Source organism: Trichoderma harzianum, assembly GCF_003025095.1.
Source record: "Trichoderma harzianum CBS 226.95 unplaced genomic scaffold M431scaffold_5, whole genome shotgun sequence".
Taxonomy (NCBI): Eukaryota; Fungi; Ascomycota; class Sordariomycetes; order Hypocreales; family Hypocreaceae; genus Trichoderma; species Trichoderma harzianum.
Genome location: NW_020209253.1, coordinates 667,554 through 690,336, shown reverse-complemented (window position 1 = coordinate 690,336; position 22,783 = coordinate 667,554). Strand labels below are relative to the sequence as shown.

The window sequence follows — 22,783 nt, the reverse complement described above, 5'->3', positions numbered from 1 at the left end:
GGGGCGCTTCTAGGAGGCTTGTGTCCGGCTTTTGCTGCTGGGAATGAATTGAATGAATTGCGGTGCGCTAACGGTTCCTTTTTATATACTTGTAAATGAGTGAGTCATTTTATAATGCCGTGTTCGTCTATTCCCATTTAAGCTTATTATGCAACTTCTATTTCAACCCGGTTTAGGAGTCGCAAATCTGTGTCATTCGGCCTCGTTATCATACATAGCCGTCTCACTTACACATAGCCTTCAACTACGTTTCCTGACCTGGCACTTGTACTACTCACTTATACTTGTACTCATCTCAGAACAACATCAATGCCAGATAGTGCATAGCAAAAAAGGAATTCAGTAGCTCTTTGGTAGTCCCAATGCCTTCTCCCCAACGTAATTCAAAATCATCTCCCGACTCACCGGCGCAAGTCGCGGCACCAGACACTCCCTAAACCACCTCTCCACATCATACTCAGCCGCATATCCCATCCCGCCATGAGCCAGCACCGCTCTCTCACAAGCCGTAAACGCAGCCTCCGCAGCAAGATACTTTGCACTATTCGCCGCTACTCCCACGACCTCCTGCGTGATGGAAGAGTCCGTCTTGCTCGCGTCGTATAGCCTCGCCGCGTGGTACGTCGCCAGCTTGGCGGCTTCGAGGTGCATGTATGAGTCTGCCAGGGGATGCGCAACGCCTTGGTTCATGCCAATGGGTCGTTGGAAGACGACTCGCTCGCGGGCATACTTCGCGGCTCGAGTTAGTGCCGCGTAGCCTAGGCCGAGCGCTTCGCCGGCGAGGAGACAGCGTTCGGCGTTCATGCCGTGAAGCACAATCTTGAAGCCTTGGCCTTCTTCTCCTATGAGTGTATTGGCGGGGATCCGGTAGCCGTCGAAAAAGACCTCGTTGGCATCGACTGCCCTGCCGCCCATCTTCTTGATCTTGCGCATCGAAAGGCCCGGTTGCGTTCGGTCCAAGTCGATGCAGAACAGCGAAAGCGCTTGACTCGGCCTCGGAGCGTCTTCATATGCCGTAGTTCGTGCCAGGAGAATCATCTTGGAAGCCACTTGCCCGCACGTCGTCCAGATCTTCTGTCCCGAGATAACATACTCATCGCCCTCCCGCTTAGCCGTCGTCGATAGTCGCAGCGTGTCCAACCCGGCGTTGGGCTCCGTCACGCCAAAGCACGTCCGCCACCGTCCCGAAATGATGCCCGGAATTGTCTCACGCAGCTGCTCGTCCGACCCGAACCTGGCCAACGGCTGCGTCGCATAGACATTTGCATGAACGGCCTGCGCACCCGCCATGCCGGCCCCGGACTCCGTAATCGTCTGCATCATCACGGTGGCTTCCGAGATGCCCAGACCAGATCCGCCGAGGGTCTCCGGGAGGGCAATGCCCAGCCAGCCGTCGCGGGCGAGGGCGGCGTGGAAATCCTTGGGGTCTTGCTCTTTTTGATCAAGATCTTGCCAGTATGTGTTGGGGAAGCGGGAGCAGACTTGGCCGACTGCTGCTCGGACGGCGAGCTGCGTCTCGCTGAAGCCCGTCGTGTCCATGAGGCGCCGATGGGCAGTGCATGACAAGTTTCTGTGCTTGGATTTGGTGATGATCTGCCGTTGCAATCGTTTATACGAGCTGGCCCGCCAGCAACTTGATTGCCATATCCGGGAGTTGAGGATGCTACACATGGCGGGCGGAGTCTGTCAAGTTAATTCATGCACCGGCTTGATTCACATGCTTCCAACTAAGTACTCGATACAAATTCAAAACGAGTGTACGGAGCACAGCATCTCAAGATGCATGTACAAACAGGATGATGGTGTTGACGTCTCGGCTAATTGGACAAGGTTATGTGGAGTCTGGGGACTCATATAGCCGACTTCAATGCTGGCCTCGTGGAGCTTCAATGAAATGATCAATACGGAGTGGATAATTATGACTTATAGAAATGAAATTTATTCTGCACGTGCAGCAATTTCTAATTACATGTCGATTCGTCTTATTTTGGTTCTAAGCGGCGGCCAGGTATTGAGATGAAGCCCGCCGCGATTAGTTTGGTTTGTGAGCGAGTCTCTTACACAATAGCGGCAAAGCACATGAGTCTAAACCCTATCTTATAGCATTCTAGAAGGTCGGTCTCCATAGACACCAATTCGTCTTATTCATATACAGAGCCCTGCACTGTATATCCATATCAAAATAATCGTTATTACCCAAGCCTCATCCAAATTAAGCAGTCACAGGCTCGTGAAGGCTCTTCCTCCGCTGCATCTGCCCCTCAAACACCTTGCGGAAACGGAGGTTGCACACATCCGCCACAGTTTCCTTGACACCCGCCCAATTCTCACGCACAATCTCCGAGGTAGGGCGCGAGAACACAGCGTCAATCTCCTCAAGAGTCTTGTCCTTTGTCTCAGGCATGAAGAAGATTTGATAAATCTCGCCGACAAAAGCAATGCCACCGTAGAAGCCCAGCGTTAGGCCGGTGCGGGTCATGGCGTCCTCCATGGCTGTAAAGTTGTATGTCACGATAAAGGAGGCGAGGAAGAGGAGAGCATCCGAGGTGGTCATGCCATAACTTCGGAGGTAGGTTGGGTACACTTCAGATGGGACAACTGATCAAAAGCGTTAGTATAGAAGAATGAAAGCGACAAGCAAATCAACTTACCCCATGTTAAGCATGCATAAGAGCCAAAGAACATCATGTAGATGATGAGACCGCTGAGATAGAGCCCCTCTGCTGCCTGCAGGTTGGTATCGATGGGAATTTGATACGCCACGCCAATCAAGACCAGGCCAATAAAGAAGCCCGGAAGCATTATGATGGCCCAAAAGCGTCTGCCACAGGTTTCCATGAGGAAAATAGCGGGAATTGTTCCAATAAGCAAGGATCCGCCTCCAACAAGTGACATGTATGTGGCCTTTTCATCATCGAAGCCAATCTGGTTCATGAGGACGGACATGTAGTACATGATGGCATTCACACCCGTCAGCTGTCCGAGGAGAATCATAATGTTTGCGTAAACGAGAGCACGACGAGCGCGAGGAACGCTGTCTCTCCAATTAGTAAAGGGGCAAACGAAAGGGCGTAGTTAAGAAATACTTACGTGAAAAAGTCCATCCAAGGGAATCGTGTGTTCTTGGCGCCTTCACTGACTTCCGTGTTCTCCTGCTGGACGGAATTGGCCATGATATAAAACTCCTCGCGGGATTCGGGAGACTCTGTGCCGCGGATGCGCTTCCAGACTTTGTAGGAATCTAGAATTCTGTTCTTGTGCATGAGGAAGCGAGGGCTCTCTGGCAGGAACAGCATTCTAATCGAGACATATTGTTCAGCATACTCTTGTGTCTGTTCTAAAGGTAGAGACAACTTACCCAACAAACATGATGGTGGAGAATAGAAGCGATGAACCCAGGATATAACGCCAGTTGCCAGGAACCTTGAGGAAGATGGCCGCCACAGCATATCCGAGGACTTCTCCAAGCGCAATGTTAAACTGGTAGAGCGATACGAGGTTGCCTCGAATACGGCGCTCGACAGTCTCAGCGACATAGACGGGGACAGTGCCGCCCTCGAGGCCGACACCAAGACCCAGAATGACACGACCAGACACAATCATACCTAGAAACATGTTATCAGCATATGTCAAAGGTTGAAGTTATAGAGAAATAGTATCGGCATACCAAAGTTGATGGAGCCAGCTTCCAGCGCAGCACCAACAGTGTAGAGCAGAATGGAGATAATAATCGCCCACTTGCGTCCACAGTACTCATTCGCAGGCGACAGCAACAAGGCGCCTCCCACAGCCCCCAACGGCATACCCGCATTCACCAAACTATTCTGCCTCTCCGTCAAGTCCAAGTCCTTGGGCAAGAACAGATTGGCGCCGGAGATCAAGCTCTGGTCCAGGCCAGACAGCAGGCCGCCCATGCTGGCAAAGGCGACGAGCAGCCATGTAAAGTGCCGCGGGTCACTGAACTGCACGTGGAAGAAGCCCGTCTTGAGACCCCCGGAAGCCTCGAGCTGGCCCTCCATGTCATCGATGAAGGCGTTGACATCTTGTGGGTCTGGCGCGGTAGAAACAAAGTCTACGTGAGACTCGAGTTTCGCCTTTTCGTGGCCGTCGTCTGACATGATGTTTTTGTTGCTGTTGAACAATGCACAGCTTTCAAATGTGTGAGTTGGAAGAGACAAGATCTCTTCTTCAAACAAGGCTGGGATGAGATTATGAGAAGCAGGTCCAAGACATGCAGGTCAAGGGCGTACAGATCGACAAGAGCTTGTCATTGCCTCCACACGACGCGAACCGTGTTATATATACTCATTTTCACATTCTGCCTGCAACCCCAAATTCCATCACATAAAGGCGCCATCTCCATGTCCCACATTGCCTCCGCTGGAGCAAATACCACCGTGACGGGGGAACCCCATGGGTCACCCATTGAAGCCTTTTTCCATCCCACAATCCCCATCGGAATGGAGACCGTGGAGGGGCGAAAGGCTTCCCCATGCCGATCAATGTTGGAGGGGTCGGACGAACCCGCGTAACGCCCACATTGATTGCCTTGTTTTTTTTTGGCGGGAGAGATAAGAAACAGATGCAATACGCCAACGTCTGTTACGGCATTTGGTTGCGTTGCAGATTCTTTTGCTGCCGATATCCCGGCTAGTGATGGCATCGCTCCAGTCGTGAATAGATAATGATTGACAGTCACGGTTCGGCGGAATAAAAAGCCCAACAAGAGCCGGACCACGCCATCAAAGCAGGTTCCTGTATGCAATGCACCATCACCAAGGTTCTAGCTGGCGACGCCACCTTGTTCTAGAAACAACAAAACAACCAGCTAGGAGCAGATCTCGGTCCTGCTCAGTTTAGTGCCCATCACATCAACCACAAGCCGATCTCGCTCTGATTGTCTGACATGTCATTTCCCTTGCTTGGTTGGCACACACACCATCAGCCTCGTCAAGAGTGAAGCCGTGCAAAGCTCCTATCTCCTTCGCTTCCTCCCGTTGGCGCCAAGTTGCTTGAATCATGTCCTCGTCCTCTGCAAGCTGGATATATCTTCATCCGGACCTTGTGTGCAAGCTAAATCTCCACTGCACCACACCAGACAAGCTCTCGGGCTTTTTTCGCCCCATTCTTTTACGCAAACGGTGCTTCCCAAAGCTCAGCTAGTCGACGGCAATTGAACAAGCCATCGGCTATCGATGCTTCGTGCCCGGCATTTGAGGCAGCTGATGCCGTGCTTTGCGAAACAGCGCGAGGGAAATTTCCTCACAGCTGCGATAGTATCTGCAGACTGCCGCTTGTTGGCCCGTTTCTGCGCCACCTGAAATAGAGTCACATTCGGGATCCCGTTGCAACACCTCGCGTCTTCTTGGTACTCAGCCCAGCCAACCAGTTTCAAGCGGAGTCGTCCGTCTTGGGAGACTCGCATCTCATGTCACGCAGCAAATGGACCGACTTGGGGGGCATTTTTGAGCCATTTTCGAGAGACTGGCCAGATCCCTCCAAGTCTCACTAGCCACTGATTCGCTCATGTTCAGAGGCTCGACTCAAGACCTCGCTGTTGTGGAGATTGAAAAAAGAAGGATCGGCTGTTGCCTGCTTGACCCCTGTTAGCAGGAAAACAGCTCCAACGGCTTTACCTAATGAGTTCATGTGAGTGATGCTTCATGTTGCTTCAATAAGCAGTGTTTCAACAAGTGGTGCTTCCACGTGGTAGAGAAATGTTAATTTCAAGCTCAATGACCATGGTATCTATCGCAAAATGCATTCTCCATGCTGCCCAATTCCAATTCCAACGCCAATACCCATTCTATCATGCTTTTTTTTTGTTACATGTTCCAGCGTCCAGTTTCGCCGGTATGCCGTAATATACCCAATGCAATTCAGTTTTCGAATTGTTTTTATACAGACGCACCGGAAACCGACTTCTCTCCTATCGATTCCGTCTGCGTGCGAATCTCCATGTCTTTCTGCCATCGGGTTTCGACCGAGAGCTGCTTCTTCTTCTCGTCCCCGTCGAAAAGATATGCCAGCTCTTCCAAAGTCGGTCCCGAGGTTTCGACAAAGAAGAAGTATACAATGAGGAAAATAAACGCCACCCAGATGCAATAATAAATGTAAAACTTCCACCCAATGTTTTGCAACGCAATCGGATTCACGTAGTTCCCAAAAATGGTGGCCACCTGGATTGTAAGCAGGACAAAGGACCACGTCTTGGCCCTCATTTGGTATGTAACTATCTCCAGGGGGTATGTTACCACCAGATTGGTCCAGGCCATAGTGTAAAACGCCTGGAAGATGAAGATGCATGCAAGGACCAGCCGGCCAGCAGCAAGAGAACCATGCTCGAGATATTCTTCGGCCCCAATCGTCCAGGCAATAAAAGTCAGCGAGACACCTCCAGAGCCGATGAGGAAGAAAGTGCGTCGTTTGAACTTGTTGATGCAGACAGTGACAGCGAGAGCCACGATGTATTGCCAGAGTGTCACCATGCCATTGACAAGCGTAATATCCTTTTCAGACGTAACTCCGGTATCTTTTAGGATTTGTGTCAGATAGTTTGATACGAGCAGGTTTCCCGAGCTCTGACTGAAGACGGCAGTTGCGAAACAAAGTGATAGCCTCTTCAAATTGGGTATTGAAGAGAAAAAGGCCACCCATGTCATGTTCTGTTGCGCTTCCTTGGCAAGGACCCGTTCAATCTCTGCGCATTCGACACTGACGACCTCGGCGGTCGGGTCGCATTCGCCATGGTATTTGACCAGAATCTCGCGGGCCTCTCTCATGCGGCCCTTGGCAATTAGCCATCGAGGCGATTCTGGACAAAAGAAGATGAGGCTGAGCTGGTAGGTTGACGGAATGATTTGGATCAGCGTCGGTAGTCTCCATGACCATGATCCAGGGATACGGAAGCAGCCATAGGTCGCCCATGCGCCAATGACGTATCCTAGCACGATTGAGGTGTTGTAAAAGGTGGTGATTTGGACTCGTTCTTTTGGGTGGCTCAATTCCGTCACCAGCACCGGGGCGCCCATCTGGATCAGCGAAGAACCAAAACCCAGCACAATCTTGCCTCCGATATACATGTTGAGCGATGTAGCGAAGAATTCGATCAGGACACCTGCGATGATGACAATTGAGCCGAGCGCAGTCGGAACCCGGCGTCCGCATCTATCGCTGATCCAGCCAAGGAATATGAATGGGATAACGCCGCCAATGGCGCTCGATGCACCGAAAAAGCCCAGGGTTGAGCCTTCGGGATGTCCGAATTGATCCTGCCATGTCGGGAGAACTTGCATTCCGTTGGTCATTGACTGCGATGATTTTCATAATTAGTCCTGGCTCATTGGAGGGAGCCCAAACGGGAGAGCTGAGGAGACAAAACTCACCCCATCAATACCGAGCGCAGCGCTGGCGAGCAGCGATGACGTGAGTAGAAAATATAGCAGGATGCCATTCTTGCGCCGCCAAAACGGGGGATACGATGCCAAATCAATTGGCGATGAAATACCGTCAGCCGTACGTGCCGCAGCAGGAGCCATAATCCAGCCTCTTGTCCCTCAACGACGATGTGTAGAGACCAAAAGTTGCGACAGACATGCGCCCGGATCTGGCTCATCTGTTCAGCTGCTGTTTGTCACGCCATTGCGCAAAGAAGGTTCACCGAGCGCAAAAAAAATGCGCTGGTCGCCTTGCTTAGTCAACAGCTCAGCCATTCTCGGTGAAGGCGAGCAGCCACGAGGCAGCGTCGGGCGGCCAGCCGTAGATGCAACCCAGAAGCGTTCCATTCTCTCTCCATCTCGAAGCATCTCGTGAGATCACGGATGAAGATGGCTGAAATGGGTTACACGAGATGATAAAGGTTAGCAGGCTAGCAGGCTAGCAATGCAGGGCAATTAAGTAAGCGCGCGTCCAGGGCAAAGGTCCCTTCCCCACGGGGGGGACAGATCGAATCTAAATCGGCGATTCGGAGAAATCAGGATCCGCGGAGCGACCAAACCGCTAGCTGAAGAGGCTTTCCAAGAGGGCGGATAATTCGACAAAGGCCGGCCAAACCCGCACAGCCAATCAAGGCGGCGAGCTGTGAGTAAGATGCTCATCCTTATTTCCCCATTGGGGCAGCTCCGTCTCATTGGCACGGGGTATCGGGCAGCTCTGGGGCAAAAATTGCAAATGCAAACTGCTGATTGCCTCGTGGGACTTCCCCAGCTCTGCTCCCACACGTGTCCGGGGAAGCGGTGCGAATCTCGACGGGCGTCAGGCAACGGAACGACTAACTGGAACCGTTCACGACGGAGCAATCACGGACAATGGGAATGGCAATGTGAATGGTCTCCACACGGCCTGGATAAGAAGAGGATCAAGAAGCAAACCACTGACTGCGCTCACGTGTGGGTATAAAGCTGTCCCCCCTGACGCGAACCACGAGCCTCATCGGGTCGGTCCGTTTCAATAACGGGCTTTCTCACCTGGACTTGTACTTGTCCTCGTACTCGTACATGTACATGATTAGCCTGAGTTGAGCTATTATTCCTACCGTCGTTTGGCGAGCAGACACAGACGCACCTTGCAACAAACACAGCAAGAAAGGATCAGCCCAAGGATATACGAGCAGCAGAAAAAAAAAAAGATAAGCCAAAATGTCCGAGTCGCTATCTCTGCCCAACGATTTCGAATGGGGCTTCGCTACGGCCGCCTACCAGATCGAAGGGGCTGTAAAAGAAGGGGGCCGTGGGCCGTCCATCTGGGACACGTACTGTCACTTGGAGCCCTCTCGCACCAACGGCGCCAACGGCGATGTTGCTTGCGATCACTATCATCGCTACGATGAAGACTTTGATCTCTTGACCAAGTACGGCGCCAAGGCCTACCGCTTTTCGCTGTCGTGGTCGCGCATCATTCCTCTTGGTGGCAGACTTGATCCCATCAACGAGGAGGGGATCCAGTTCTACAGCAATCTGATCGATGCCTTGTTGAAGCGGGGAGTTACCCCTTGGGTGACTCTATATCACTGGGATCTTCCCCAGGCGCTTCATGACAGGTATGGAGGCTGGCTGAATGTGAAAGAGGTCCAGCTGGACTTTGAGAGGTATGCGAGGTTGTGCTTTGAGCGCTTCGGAGACCGAGTCAAGAACTGGATCACCATCAACGAGCCGTGGATCCAGTCCATCTATGTGAGTCTTAACTGGGGTTCATACCCTATCTCCCTCTCTCGTGTATCAAATACAACCATCAAATACTAATCAACGACGCAGGGCTATGCCACCGGCAGCAACGCTCCCGGCAGGAGCAGCATAAACAAGCACTCCACCGAGGGCGACACAACTACTGAGCCATGGCTCGCTGGAAAAGCCCAGATCATGAGCCATGCTCGCGCCGTGGCCGTCTACAGCAAAGACTTTCGCGCTTCTCAAAAGGGGCAGATCGGCATCTCGCTCAACGGCGACTACTATGAGCCCTGGGACAGCAGCGATCCCAGAGACAAGGAGGCTGCAGAGCGACGCATGGAATTCCACATTGGGTGGTATGCGAATCCAATCTTGTAAGTTCTCCTATCCGTTGTGAACTCTCTCTCTCAGCATACTAATTAATATATATAACAGCCTGAAGAAGGACTATCCTGCTTCCATGAGAAAGCAGCTAGGCGACAGGCTCCCCGCTCTCACCCCTGCGGACTTTGCCATCCTCAACGCCGGAGAGACTGATTTCTACGGCATGAACTACTACACCTCTCAGTTCGCCCGCCACTATGAAGGCCCCGTCCCCAAGACGGACTTCCTCGGCGCCATCCACGAGCACCAGGAGAACAAGGACGGAAGCCCCGTCGGCGAGGAGAGCGGCATCTTCTGGCTGCGCTCCTGCCCGGACATGTTCCGAAAGCACCTCGCCAGAGTCCACGGCCTGTACGGCAAGCCCATCTACATCACCGAGAACGGCTGCCCGTGCCCCGGAGAGGACAAGATGACGTGCGAGGAGGCCATCAACGACCCCTTCCGCATCCAGTACTTTGACTCGCACTTGGATTCCATCTCAAAGGCCATCAGCCAGGACGGCGTCGTCGTCAAGGGCTACTTTGCTTGGGCTCTGCTCGATAACCTTGGTACGTACACACACAACACCCTTTCCCTTTTCCCCCTCTTCTCAGCTCTCCCTCCACCTCATATTGATTCAATAAAACCCCCCAAACTAACCACTCATACCTTGACAAACAGAATGGTCAGACGGCTACGGGCCCCGCTTCGGCGTCACCTACACAGACTACACCACCCTCAAACGCACGCCCAAGAAGTCGGCCCTTGTGCTCAAGGACATGTTTGCAGACAGGCAAAGGGTTAAAGTAGCCGCTTGAAAAGAAATAGCCTTTATGCTTTTTTTTCTTTACCCTCCCCCATGTCACCCTCCATACTTTTTTTTTTGTGTTTTGCATTCTGCCTTTTTTCATGTTGCGTTGCTATGTTTCACCTTCTTTCCTTAACAAGCAAGCAGCAAAGCAAAGTATATAAGCGGTAGCGCGCGCAAGTTTAGCCATGAACTATATCCCAAATGCAATGCTACTCAGCCATTTTAAACAGAAAAAGCGAACGAGACATGGGGTCCGTAACTTTTTTATGCTCTTCCAACTTCTATTCCTCGATAAGAAGAGACCGTTATATACCTATGTGATACTCGTATGTATGTGCGGGGAGCGGAGAAATCGTAAAAACGTGTTTAACAACGTTGCGTCCATGTTTCTCCGAACTGTCTCGGCATTTCCCCGATCACTCACCTTTTTTTTTATCCCAAATCCTCCTCGCTTCGCTTAATTGTCTCACAAGGGAAGCTGCATGTCAACCCGTCCCTGGAGTCACTCACCACGGAGTGAATCATCAGGGCTGAATGAATCAAAAACGAAGACGGCAGATCTTGGTTAATCTCATTAATGCAATGGAAAATAAGGTACCTATACACAAAATAAAATGGCTCCATACGTAAAATTACACCCATGCAAAAAACGCCTTTTGCCCCCCATGGAAGACAACACAATACCCAACTCGCTGAACGGGGGGGAAGAATAGGGAAGAATAGGGAATCCCTGCCATATTTACAAAAGTTACAAATTTTTTTGTGTCCTTTGGCTTCTGTTCCATTCCGCACATTTAGCCAACAACGGTATTAGACGTGTTCCTAAGCTGATCCGAGGCCTTGGAGTCCAGCCGCGTGAGAATATCCAAGAGCACCGTAAAGTCGCTCCTAGCTCGCGTCGCCAGGGGTGAATCCTGGTTCCGATGGATAATGGCTAACAAACTAGCTCCGATAAGGCGAATCTTTTCCACCTGCGGTATCAAGATAGGAAGTGGTCAGCAAAACAAGTGCCGAAGTTTAAAATATAAATATCCGCAGGGTGATAAGAGAGAAACGGTAGAAGAATTACAAAGAAGAAAAAAAGACTCACATTCGGCTCGCCATTGGCCTGGAGGCCCCAAAAGGGCGCTTCGTTCATCACTCTCAACATGTCTCGTACAATCTCCGACTTCCTCAAATCGGCCTGCTCAACGCCAGGAGCAAAATAAGAGAGATCTTCGAATTTCTGTGTAATCACCATGCGCAGACAGTGAAACGTCACCTGCAGGTTAATGCATTGGATCACGTACTGCTTGGACTCGGCCGACCCGTTGCCCTCGGCCATTGCTGCCATGGCTAGCGTGCATGACTGGAGGTACGGCGGGAGGTCGTCCAAGCAGGTGATGAACCTGACATAGAGGGAGTCGAGGTGTTGCCTGTCGGCAGATGGCAGAACGTGGTTGGGGGGCATGCTGCCCCTAAAATGCTGCATCATCTGGTCCTGAAGCACCCGGATTTCCAGGAGCAGATCGGCGGCGGACTGCCACAGCCGCACGTTTGCGTTGAACCCGGAAATAAAGCTTTTTCTGGGCGGCTCGGAGGCCGTGTTCAGAAACTCATCCTCAATACCAGACGGGTAAAGGGTAGTAATACCCGTGTCGAAGCAGTACTTGTGGATAGTGATGGGACGGTTATTGAGTATAGCGGCGGACTTGTCGCCCAGATACAAAATCCAAAAGCAACGGCGCCGGAACTCTGCCTCGATGGGGACGAGCCCCTCGAGCGAAGCCTCCTCGTGGAGGTGCATGACCTGCGCCAGGCGGATGGCCTCGCCAAAGATGTGCCACGAGTATTTCGGCTTCCCCGCGGCGTGGAGGCAGTTGGAGTGGAAGTAGCGGATGGCAATCGAGTTGGCCGTCGGATTCTCCAGGTCGGCCTCGAGATGCTGGTGAAGGCAGTCGCGAGAGGCCTCGAGAAAGATTTCCGAGACGGATTCTCCTTCGGGGAAAATGTCCTTGGGTAGCATGAATGCTGCCTCTGCGCAGACGGCCGTGACCAGGGTGAAGGTCGAGTCGACCCAAGGAGCCAACCTGCTGCCAACGATCCTGGAGCCGCTGGGCTGGCCGAAGCCCGTCCACGACTCGGCAGAACTGATGGGGGTGGTGCCAGTGGTCGGGTCTGGCGTGAGCTGGGACAGCGGCGATGGTTGGTTCATGCCGGGCAAGGGCTGCGAGAAGATGTATGCAAGGACGTCCCGGAGGGCAGGCTCGTACACCAGGGGGGTGAGAGGATAGAGGTAGTCGAAGAAGAGGTCGATACATCGCTTCGAGACCCGTTCTAGCGTCGTGCTGCGCAACGTCATTGCGTGGGCGAGGTGTAGCCACCGCTGGCGAGTCGAGATGTTCTGAATTGTGGAGAGGCCGGGCAGGTCGCCCAGCGGCTGCCGTGGCAGGCCATTCTCGATGCTGAGAGGCTCGACGGGCTCCCACGCCGTCTCGGGCGAGAGCGAGGACGAGTTGAAGGGCTGCAGTCCACCTGCTGCGGGGCCGGAGAAGCTCAACGGCGGCGGCATCTGGCCGGATCCACGAGCCCCGGTGGAGAGAGAGCTCGGGTCTGGAGGTGGCTGGCCGGGCTGATCGCTCTTCTTCCTGGCTTTGGGACCGCGTCGGGCCAGTGGCAAGTCGAAAGTGCACTGCACGTGGGCATCGCGGCAGTGCGTGCAGCTATCGACGGCGCTGAGGTATTCGCACTTGTGTGGTGTCAGTGGGGAGATGGAGGAGAAGGGATCAAGTTGTAAGACGGAGGGGACGGAGGAGTAGCGCAGCATCAGACAGACAGACAGAGTCGACGGTGAGTTGTGAATACAAATTTACATATACACTCGTATGATGATGTATATGGTGTCAATGTATGCACAACCCAACATTACAGACGTGAGGTATAACGAAGAGAGGGAGAGGAGGGAGCATGCAGGAAGAGCAAGCAAGCAGGGACCAGGGACCGAGACATGAAGAAGGGAAAGGAGAGGATGGGATGGGAAAGCGATGCAATGCAATAGGCTAGATGGACTAGACTGACCTTGGCCTTGCGCCGACGGCATCGATCGCAAGCTCTGCTCACCAGACGGCCTCGTGGATGGTGGTGGAACGAGGTTGCAGCCGCTCCAAGTGACTGCTGAGGCGGCGGTGTTGAGGCCGTTGGTGAGCCGGGCTGGGAGGTTGAGGCCGACTCTGGTGAGGTGGTGAGCGCGACTGCTGAGCCTGCTGAGCCTGTGCCTGTAGAGCCTCCACAGGGCGTTAGTTATAGGGGCCACCACCGCTGCACTGCGCTGGGAACTGCGCTGGACCTGCGCTGGACCTGCGCTGGAACTGCTGGAACTCAAACTGACCTGGACCTGCTGCTGCTGCTGCTGCTGCTGCTGTCGCCACTGATGCTGCTCCCCCTAGCGGTGCGCTGGCCATGGCTCTGCCGTGCCGATCGCTATCAGTTGCGTCTCGAGGGCTCTCCCTCAGCCTCCGCTTCCCACGCTGCGCTCACGGTTGGTCGGAGATCGGAGAAACGCAGGGCGCGCAGACAATGTCGCGTCTTCCGGTCGGAAACGCCTGGCTGGAGACTCGAGGCGAGACGGGGATTTATCAACGGTCAAATACAGGGAGGAAAAGTGGGCAGAGGCTTGGATTTTTCTCGTCTGTTTGGCCCCTCCACTTTTAAGCCATTTCTCCGCATGGGGTCGGCCGATTATCTAAGACAGCTAGCACCGAACAAGATTGAGCCCAACACACTCCAGAATCTCAATCGTCCATCATATTCATCAGGGCAATGCAATCTTACAGTACTCGACCCTGTCTCGACCACAACTCGAGCCCCCCTTCCGGGCGCCAGTCCGATTCGGGCTCCCGTGCCAGCCGCTAGCCGCTGCGCAAAAGCCTGGGGAAGACATGGGGGTTGGTGAAGGATGCAAATGCAATGCAATGCTACGACAGATGCGGCGCCGCTTGATCGCACAAAACTCAACTCAGCGTTCAGGCGAGCCCGGCTCGAGATTTCAACCGTCATCAGAAGGCGCCCCCTTTGCCCTTCCATCCGTCCATCCACCCCGTCCTGCATTCATGGCCGGTCAGAATAGCTTCCTAATGGGCAATCTGGTGTCGACGCAAATGCGGGGTTTGCATAGCAACCTTGTCACCCCGGCAAGCCCAGCCTTGTACCCACCGGTAGTCGTGCAGCGCCGTTTGGGCGCGTGCGCTACCTGTCGGTACCTGCCGGCTATCAACTTCGGATGAACGCAGACCTCAATGCAACCCTGGATGGGTTGGTCCCTACCGCCTTTAATATAAATTTTCAGCATCAACCTGAAAAGCTCTCGAGCCAGCTCTGGGTAATGATGGAAGCTGCATGTGTCGTGTCACATCGGCCCATAAATCGCCTCCAACTGGGTTACTCAACGCGAGTCCAGCACGGAATATAGCCTGAGCATCGACGGGCCGCCATGGGGAAGCCACTTGAGATTCAAGGTTAAACGACATCGTTGCCAGACCCCTTTCCCTTGTGACTGCAGCCGCCAGCTACGGCTACGGTTGTCTCGGCCCCTCGCCATTGATGATGACAATCAACAGCCGCGAATAAAACCAAGTCCTGGCACCTCCCTGCCGATTTGCCACTCAATCGTCAAGCAAGACGATGTCTTCAGCAGCCCAGGCCCCCAGCTTGGTTTCCCAATGCACTCAATTGCATGCCTAGGCGACTGTTCCGTACCGTGGCGAATCCGCTTTGACAACAATCATCGACTGCACGTGGAGAGCGTATTGGAAGCCAAGGAACATTAAGTAAGTTGCTTCTCGTGTGTGCTTTTGCCATTCAGTCCTGCAATCCCCCATCTCAGTCACATTCGGAGGCATACCAGTACGTAGAGTACGTAGAAGAAGAGTATAGCAATGGTCAAGCTTCGTCTCGCGTGCATCGCCAATAGCTGGCTGCTCACACGCAATTTCCGGCTCACCGCAGTCCTACGGCCCCCGCTCGAACCCGCCCCTATTATAGCGAGATCAATACCGCGGAAGCAAGCCTTCCGCTTCAATCAAGCATAACCCGGCTTCGGAGCATTTGCCCGGGAGCAAAGGCAGCTAACCGACCTCGGGTTTATATCAATTGAGTGCCATGATCCGAGAGTCAGCGCGAAGCTCCCTGACAGCGCCTACATGTCTTGTTAAAATTCAGTCTGCTCTGAAACGAGCGGGCCGTGACGGCCTCAACCCGTCTTTTCCGCTTTCCCGGAAAAGCAAAGAGTCATTATGATGAATGACGGCCGGCAATTAACAACCTGGAGAACCCTCGACTTAGATGCGGAGAGCAAAGTGGGATCCGCGTCAACTGACTGGTTCAATGTTACCATATGATTAAGCTTATACCAATTACTAACAAGAGGGGCCAGCACTCCGAAATCCCTAGGTTTTGAGCTTGATATTACAGGAACTTGCTCATCGGGTGCGTGCAGGGCCTTATCCTCGGGTTGCGCAACTTACACAGCTTCCCGAATTGCCGTATCACAGCGTTGAAATAGGAAGCTTGGTTGGTTTTCTTTCTTCTGGCAAATTCCAGAGATGATTCCAGAAATGCGCAACACTTTTCTCGTCCAGTGACCATTCATCGGTCTATATAGGCCCTTGTGACACCTTATTGACAGAGAACAGTGAGCAGCCCGGTTACCACTCGCTCCCCTGCTCGATTGCTCGACAGCTATCATGCATCTCCAGTATTTGCGAAACAGACAGTGAAGCGACTTGACGTTGCGATCAGAATGACCAGGTCTAGTGTCGGCGAAGGGCACTGCGCTTGCCTGGTGACACCATTCACCTACGAGTATTTGACAGAATCGGAGCCGAGACGGTTCGCTTTACACACTCCTGTCCGAGCCTCACATTCTTCATCTTCGACTCGAGACACCTGTGCGAAGTTGACAAGTCATCCCATGAGACCAGATTTGCAACTGACACATAAGGGCACGGATGTCACTTTCAATTCTGCTCTCTGTGATGTAGCAAAGCTCACGAGCAAGCAGATGAAATTAGGCGACATCTACAAGCAGAGCATTGATGCAGTGAAGGTGTCTCGAGCCCCCTAGTGAGTGTAATAATTGTAATACCTGTGGCAACAAGTAGCGCAGTGCTGTTACTCCCTCTAGAAGAGAAGTGCTGGTCGTAGAACTGCGCGTGCTGTTTGGTGTAGACTAGAAAAAGGTTTGCCATTACAAGACATGATTTGTCTATTCTGTCTTACCCATTCGCGCGCAGTAAAGTGGCTCTGAATATGTGTTCTTTGAGCCTCTATCGCGGAAAGAAATTGCTTGCATCGGCAAACACTCCAGTCTGCTTTTATACATCTATGTAAAGAACATTGAAACAATAAGCAACGACAATGCAAATTTGCTTTTCCCATTGTTGCCACGCGAGCGAGTTAGATGATGTTGTTTCTGATGAAAATTTGTCCCCTCTAGGGTAGAGCGCCATGATGCCCTCGTTGGCAGCCCCTTTCTTTCAAATAGACAAGACACAACCACAATTTCAACTCCTCCCAAGTCCTGGAGATGGAAACGACATAAATCTAATTTTTATCGTAAGATAGGCCAATAATATTTAAGTTCCTTAATCCTGGTCAGGCTGTTCTTCACAGCATTTTTAACTCCTCCCAGGTCCTGGAGATGGAACCGACATAACTCCAATTTATACCGTGACATGGGCCAATAATATTTAATCTGCCTGAATCTTTTCTTCACAGCATTTTTAACTCCACCCAAGTCCTGGAAATGGAACCGACATGTCTCTAATTTGTGTTGATAGGCCAATCGTGTGGCTTCTCTGTAACCACTTTTACATCTATTGGTATCTTTCACAGCACTTGTAAGATAAAAATAGAAGGTAGCTTGCCTCCCTCGGGTGAGGTTAAAAATGCTGTGAAATAGGAGGTTCTTTGCTTTTTTTTTTTTTTTACTGCCAGGAGGGCAACGTGCGTAGAATGGCGGAGCGCAGACTTTTCACCCCAAACAATTGATACCACTGCGCCGTCTACTCAAGTGATATCTACACAACCTTACAAAAGACAGTCAGCCTACGAAAAACAGAATGATAGTGATTCTCGTGTGGGGCATCATGGAAACTGAATAGTCTCATTTTAGCCATCTTCAAAGCATACAGCCCGCTTGGCTAAGCGGTATAGCGTGTCACTAGTAAATACTTGACATGACAAGGTGATCAGTTCGACTCTGATAGTGGGCACTGTGTTTTTTTTGGTTTTGAAGCTGCCATTGACTTTTTGCACTACTGGTTCGTTTATAAGTAACATGGCCCTATCTTGAAACAATGACAGAAAGAGACGTCCCAGTCATTCCCATCGTGTATCTCATCCTCCCCAACGTTGGCCAAGGAGCATCCCCAACTCCTGACCAACCAGTAAAGTCATTAGATGAAAAGATTTCTCCAGCTTTTTTTTGTAAGAGATGCAGCTTAGACGGAGATGGTCAGAGCCAAAGAGGCGTGGATCTGGCTCAGCAGGGCCTGGGCCTGGTTGGCGTAGGCAGGGATACGGGCAATGATGGCACCGGCCAGGTTGACAACGGTACGCTCAATCAGGTTGAGGACAACACCGATGGGGCCACGGAGGAGGGAGTTGGCAACGAGGCCATTGGGGCCGACGAAGGCATTGATGAGGTTCGTGTTGGCTTTCGTGAGCTGTTATGGTCGTTAGATTATATGATGTCTTGATATTTGGCATGAGATTAGGGAGATACGTACAGTGGCGAAGGCGTTGTAGATGGACAGCTGGTCAGCCTGGCTGAAGGTGGAAGTCACAGGAGTGGTGATGATGCTGGCGACGTTGGTGACAAGGTTTCCAGCCAGAGCGCTGATGCTATTGATGATGTTCTGCCATTCTTGTAAGTACATGTATACACTACTTGTTCACTCCTTTACGAGGGGAGCTTATAGGGAGCTGCTGAGCAAGTGTAACAGAAGTGATGTTGCTAATGGCATTGCCGGTGGTGGCAAACACGTTGGCGACGCTGTTCAAGGTAGAGGTGATGCCAGTGGCGTTAAGTTCCGGGAGAGCAATATCGAGCTGGTGAAGCTCGGTCATCTGCTTCTGGTGGATGTGGTGAGCGAGCTCCTCCAGCTGGTGGACCTGCTTGCTCTGTTCGCTCTGCTCCATAGCCTGGCCTTGCTGGGTGGCAGACATGGCGTAGGCAGACTGGACCGTCAGAGCGGTGGCGAGGATGGAGATGAGCTTGAACTGCATTTTGGCGGGTTGATGCTGGAACTATGATGGGGGGATTTTTTGGGGATGAATATTTAGAAGACTGGAGTTGTGGGATTGGGTTGCTGGTGATGAATGGGACTAACTTGGATTGAATCTTATCTCGTCTTTTATATCTATTAGAACTATTATGTCGCTTGGGAGTCACGGGATGCGAGATGTAGAGAGGCGTTGCCCAGTCATGGCCCCACGGGTTCTGTCTGTGCCGAGACACTCGATGTAAAACACATTCCTAGAACTTTTCTTTTCCAATACAGGACACATAAGGGAGATCTCCAGGAGAGCAAAGACGACTTGTTTCAACGGTTGGTAGTGGCGAATCTCTGGGGAATGTGAGCTTGGTTCCAAGAATATTTCTCTCAGACTTGCGGCTGGATCTCATAGATGACATCAAGAATAGAAGCTTTTTGCTAATTTGGGGGGACAAAGGCGTCTTTCCTTTGAATCATGAAGTCCCCGTATCCTGACAAATCGGCCAATCGTAATTCATGAACCGTAGGTGTGCGGTATATTTCCATTCCACCATGTCTTGGGCTGTCCGGAATGTTGACGAAGTCTCACCGCGGCCCGTTCATGGGGCTAGACAGCTTCCTCTCCCTCTACGTAGTGAAAAGATTCAAGGAGACAGTAGTATTTGCTTTAGAGCATGATATTTCGCCACAAGTGAGATGACTGTTATGAGGTGGATGAACCCATCTGCCATTGATCTGGCAACCACGATGACGAATTCCAAGCTGTGATATTCAGCGCAGTTCGGATGTCCTCCTATCCGACGTAATTGACCTTGGAATACTCCTTAATGTATTAACGTCAAAGGGGTGGAAAGAATACAGCGCTGCTGATCGCATACAAATTATAGTGGCAGACTGGCGGTGTTTTCTTTCCACCGCATGGACGTCGAAGAATATCTGGTCCTTGAACCTATGGGTGGGCGGCCCAACCGTGATGCAAGTCAATTAAGCATTAATCCGGGGTACACTAAGAGATGTTGCTGCTGCCGAACGTAAGAACTTTGTACGTGAGCAAGGTCATCCTTACAGACCGACATCGCCTCCTACGGATGTCTGAGGCTTAGCTTTAATTCAAGGGTCGTGTTCAGATCTCGTCATCGGCCGAGACACTGCATCATCTGAAGAATCACGTCTACTTGGGGCAAGCTCCCCATCATCTTTATGATTCTGCGGCCTCTGGAGCTGTCGAGTTATCACTGGTGTAACATTGCCGCTGGCCTTTTGGCTTTTCCAACCCGGCCGACGGACCTGAATAGGCAATGCGGCAGCATCCTTATATGTACGCCTTCTTGTATGCGTTGTAGAATTCGAAAGCGACATGTCATACAGAGTACGGAGTAGTTGATCCTGAGACGATATAATAGGCCCCTTTCTCTCGTCCCCGCGAAATACGAAGGAGTAACGAGACCCGCAAATAAAGGCAGATGCTAGATTCTGCAGTTGAAGAGGGGCTCAACAAAAAAAAAAAATATTACTGCCGAGATGACACCCCTCTCGGTCAATTGCCATAGCAGTTGGACAGGGAAGAAGCCATGATGATTGCCTAGCCGTCGAAGGTTCGAATTGGCGCCAAAGATGATCTTGAATGAGACAAAGGCGTCTAGAAGGCTTCCATCCTAGAAAGCACTAAACAGGCGCTTAGAGGCGCCAGTTAATAGGCTTAGCACCCGCCACGCTCTGGAGCCGTGGCAATCTGGGGAAAGCAATTGGCTAACCGCCCGCGGGCCGCGCGGATCCGCGACAGCAAAAGCTCTGCCAACGCTTTCGACGGAGGACGGCGGTATTTCGTGGTGATTGCATGAGTACGACGGCAGTGATAGCATATCTTGCCGCTGTACGGAAACTCTCCGGGCCGCAGGACTTTTCAGAGGCCTCTTGCGGAACAATATCGACGGGGCCAAGTCTGTGATTGATTGTACATGGTGCTAGTTCCCATCTAGGCAGGATACGCGATGTGCGTAAAGGAGGAGCCCTGGCAGCAGACAAGGCCTTCAGCAGCACGCCATTCCATCTGCTGGGCAAGGAGAAGACAAGATTGCAATGGCGATTGTTCCCAGCCGGCTGGCTCCTTTCCGTGCGATGGAGATTCGTCTAGAAGGCCGACCGAAGCTTCTGGATAGGAGGAAATGAGGCATCTAGTGAAGCGAATCTGATAGTCGAAATTGCCAACAGATGGCAAATGAAGAGGGCAGACGGAATCTGGCGCTGTACTCGTACCTTGCATGAATGGGCCGCAGAGAGGACCTTGCTTGTGCTCTGATTGCATTTTTTTCTTCCCTTGAACCATGTCATGGCCCATGCCTGAAGCAAGGTTGGAGCATGGACAGGGTAGAGAGAGGGGTCCTAAGGCAAGTCATTCAAGTTGGCAGCGGTCGCAACAGCAGACATAAGTACCTCGATGCCATTCTAGAGAGCAAAGGTACTTGCGTGGGTTGGTTCCAGCGTTTCATTGAGCTTTTTCGGGAGAAGGGAGAGCACGCGGTTGGCAGCTTGGCAGATGGTCTAGAGCCGGATGTGCTTCCGCATCTGGGCTGCCTGGTTGCTATTCCGTCTGTGTGAACGAGAATGACTCGGCAGCCTACAGGTAAACGGGCAGCTCATCTACCTCCCTACTGTCCTGTACCTTGCCTTGGTTCATTAATATTGGCGTGTGGAACTTGCTCGTGGAAAATGCCGTAATAGAAGCAGCAATAGAGGAGCAATAGAGGCAGACACGAGTAAGGTAGATTTAGTGAAAAAAAAAAAAGGATCTCATCAGCCGTACCCCATGCGGAGAACCCCGAGAATACAGCACAGAAGGTACAAGCACATGCCATTCTACACGCAATTTAATGGTAGCTGCCTGGACAAAGAGGGGAAGAGAGACAGAGACAGACAAACAAAGCATGAGCGTGTGAGTGTGTTAGTGTGTGTGAGCGAGGAAAGCGCCATCGTGGCTCAGACCATATGGCTGCTGCCGCTTGTCTCAGTTTCACCGCTTTCTGCTGTGCTTTGTACCAGTACCAGTACCAATACGCGGGGCATGGCGATTGGCAGGTGCGTCCTGGAGGCCAAGTCACGAGAAGCCAGTCCTCTTGCCTCGCTTGGCCTTGGCTCTGACCTTGGCTCTGGCTTGTGGCAAGTGTGTGTGGCTGTAGCACCTGTTGTGTGAGTGTGAGCGAGCGGCATTCTTGGTAGGTAGCAGCACTAGCAGAGTAGTAGCACGGAGGAAACATCCAAGGCAGGCGCTGCTGCTGTTGATCGTGACTTGCTGTGGCTTCGGTCTCTTCTCATGACATGTGAATGTCGAACTCTATTTTCTCCTGATTTAGCAACATTTGTCTCTCCCTGCTTACCGTGATCGTGATACCCTCGGGTCTAGCCTCTGCAGCTGAGGGCGCTGCTACCACATGATGCTTGCACGGCTGAGAAGCACATACCAGCAGCTATTCTCAAGCGCAGTGACGACTCGTACGAGTACGCACGGCCACCAGCTGAGCAGCGACATTCAATACTGAATACCAACGCCAGCGCCACGGCCAGCATCAACACCAAGACCAACACCAAATGAGCGACTTTGTCCCGATCAAACGTCCGCCCCTCATTGTCTTTTGTGTCCCGGAGAAATGGTGGCGGATTTGCTCCCTGGATTTCCTCGTGGCCACCATCGGCTGTAGAAGCCGCTACGCTCGACTAGAAGCAACTGATGATCATGGCGTCCGTTTTTGCAAAAGCCAAGTCCCGTCCCGCAACTTTCTTTTACCCGCGTGGCCAATGGCGCTTCTGGGGAGGCATCCATCGTAGCGACATCGGATGCCATCGTCCAACCACCACTGTCTAGCCGACCACACTGCGTATCGACTCGCCCTGCTTCTGGGGGCGATGCGCATGACCCCGACCCCTCTGCTGCAAAATGCTGCAAACACTGCCGTCACTGCAACGGACAAAGTTGCAACTCTGTGCTGGGGCCCATCACTGCGTCTGCATGTCGACATGGTGTTTGTAGCGCCGCCTCCACTTGGCCTGCAGCAAGCAAGGTACTAGACTAAGGTAGTACGCCCAGAGCAAAACTACGCGAAACCTGCCACAGGAGGAACTCGACTCTGCTGCTTGGTGTGATTTGATTTGCTGGTGGGTGGCGGCATGTGGTCCCTTGCGCACTTGGTTTTTAA

At 52.1% G+C, this 22,783-nt stretch overlaps 8 protein-coding genes and 1 non-coding gene across 9 annotated transcripts; 3 read left to right on the top strand and 6 right to left on the bottom strand.

The window, feature by feature from the left end:
- Positions 1–73: 73 nt before the first annotated feature.
- Positions 74–1,903, bottom strand: M431DRAFT_507182 (hypothetical protein). The gene has a single exon (XM_024918922.1). It carries the CDS (start codon positions 1,669–1,671, stop codon positions 340–342), a length of 1,332 nt encoding a protein of 443 aa, XP_024775194.1. The 5' UTR covers positions 1,672–1,903; the 3' UTR covers positions 74–339.
- A 309-nt stretch (positions 1,904–2,212) lies between these two features.
- On the bottom strand, positions 2,213–4,118 carry M431DRAFT_481046 (hypothetical protein; the record flags this gene model as incomplete). Its single annotated transcript, XM_024915927.1, has 5 exons — positions 2,213–2,598; positions 2,652–3,034; positions 3,091–3,297; positions 3,359–3,605; positions 3,668–4,118. The coding sequence occupies 5 exons, from the start codon at positions 4,116–4,118 to the stop codon at positions 2,213–2,215; spliced, it is 1,674 nt and encodes a 557-aa protein (XP_024775193.1).
- Positions 4,119–5,897: 1,779 nt separating this feature from the next.
- Positions 5,898–7,538, bottom strand: M431DRAFT_4515 (hypothetical protein; the record flags this gene model as incomplete). Its single annotated transcript, XM_024915271.1, has 2 exons — positions 5,898–7,310; positions 7,386–7,538. The coding sequence occupies 2 exons, from the start codon at positions 7,536–7,538 to the stop codon at positions 5,898–5,900; spliced, it is 1,566 nt and encodes a 521-aa protein (XP_024775192.1).
- A 1,075-nt stretch (positions 7,539–8,613) lies between these two features.
- On the top strand, positions 8,614–10,345 carry M431DRAFT_113501 (glycoside hydrolase family 1 protein; the record flags this gene model as incomplete). The annotated part of the gene is made up of 4 exons (XM_024911877.1): positions 8,614–9,170; positions 9,252–9,538; positions 9,600–10,096; positions 10,209–10,345. Exons 1-4 carry the CDS (start codon positions 8,637–8,639, stop codon positions 10,343–10,345), a joined length of 1,455 nt encoding a protein of 484 aa, XP_024775191.1. The 5' UTR covers positions 8,614–8,636.
- Positions 10,346–10,888: 543 nt separating this feature from the next.
- On the bottom strand, positions 10,889–13,477 carry M431DRAFT_140772 (hypothetical protein). Its single transcript, XM_024912618.1, has 2 exons — positions 11,429–13,477; positions 10,889–11,309 (listed from the first exon to the last, which is right to left on the bottom strand). Exons 1-2 carry the CDS (start codon positions 13,142–13,144, stop codon positions 11,133–11,135), a joined length of 1,893 nt encoding a protein of 630 aa, XP_024775190.1. The 5' UTR covers positions 13,145–13,477; the 3' UTR covers positions 10,889–11,132.
- A 1,516-nt stretch (positions 13,478–14,993) lies between these two features.
- Positions 14,994–16,466, top strand: M431DRAFT_402333 (hypothetical protein). The gene is made up of 2 exons (XM_024914876.1): positions 14,994–15,143; positions 16,008–16,466. Coding segments are annotated over exons 1-2 (432 nt in total). The 5' UTR covers positions 14,994–15,142; the 3' UTR covers positions 16,439–16,466.
- Positions 16,467–17,506: 1,040 nt separating this feature from the next.
- On the top strand, positions 17,507–17,588 carry M431DRAFT_t89. The gene has a single exon. It is a non-coding gene; the product is annotated as a tRNA-Thr (tRNA).
- A 228-nt stretch (positions 17,589–17,816) lies between these two features.
- M431DRAFT_493946 (hypothetical protein) lies at positions 17,817–18,603 on the bottom strand (the record flags this gene model as incomplete). The annotated part of the gene is made up of 3 exons (XM_024917185.1): positions 17,817–18,041; positions 18,105–18,233; positions 18,274–18,603. The coding sequence occupies 3 exons, from the start codon at positions 18,601–18,603 to the stop codon at positions 17,817–17,819; spliced, it is 684 nt and encodes a 227-aa protein (XP_024775188.1).
- A 2,898-nt stretch (positions 18,604–21,501) lies between these two features.
- M431DRAFT_530088 (hypothetical protein) lies at positions 21,502–22,774 on the bottom strand. Its single transcript, XM_024920781.1, has 4 exons — positions 22,375–22,774; positions 22,052–22,304; positions 21,968–22,014; positions 21,502–21,818 (listed from the first exon to the last, which is right to left on the bottom strand). Exons 1-4 carry the CDS (start codon positions 22,429–22,431, stop codon positions 21,570–21,572), a joined length of 606 nt encoding a protein of 201 aa, XP_024775187.1. The 5' UTR covers positions 22,432–22,774; the 3' UTR covers positions 21,502–21,569.
- Between the last annotated feature and the right edge of the window lie 9 nt (positions 22,775–22,783).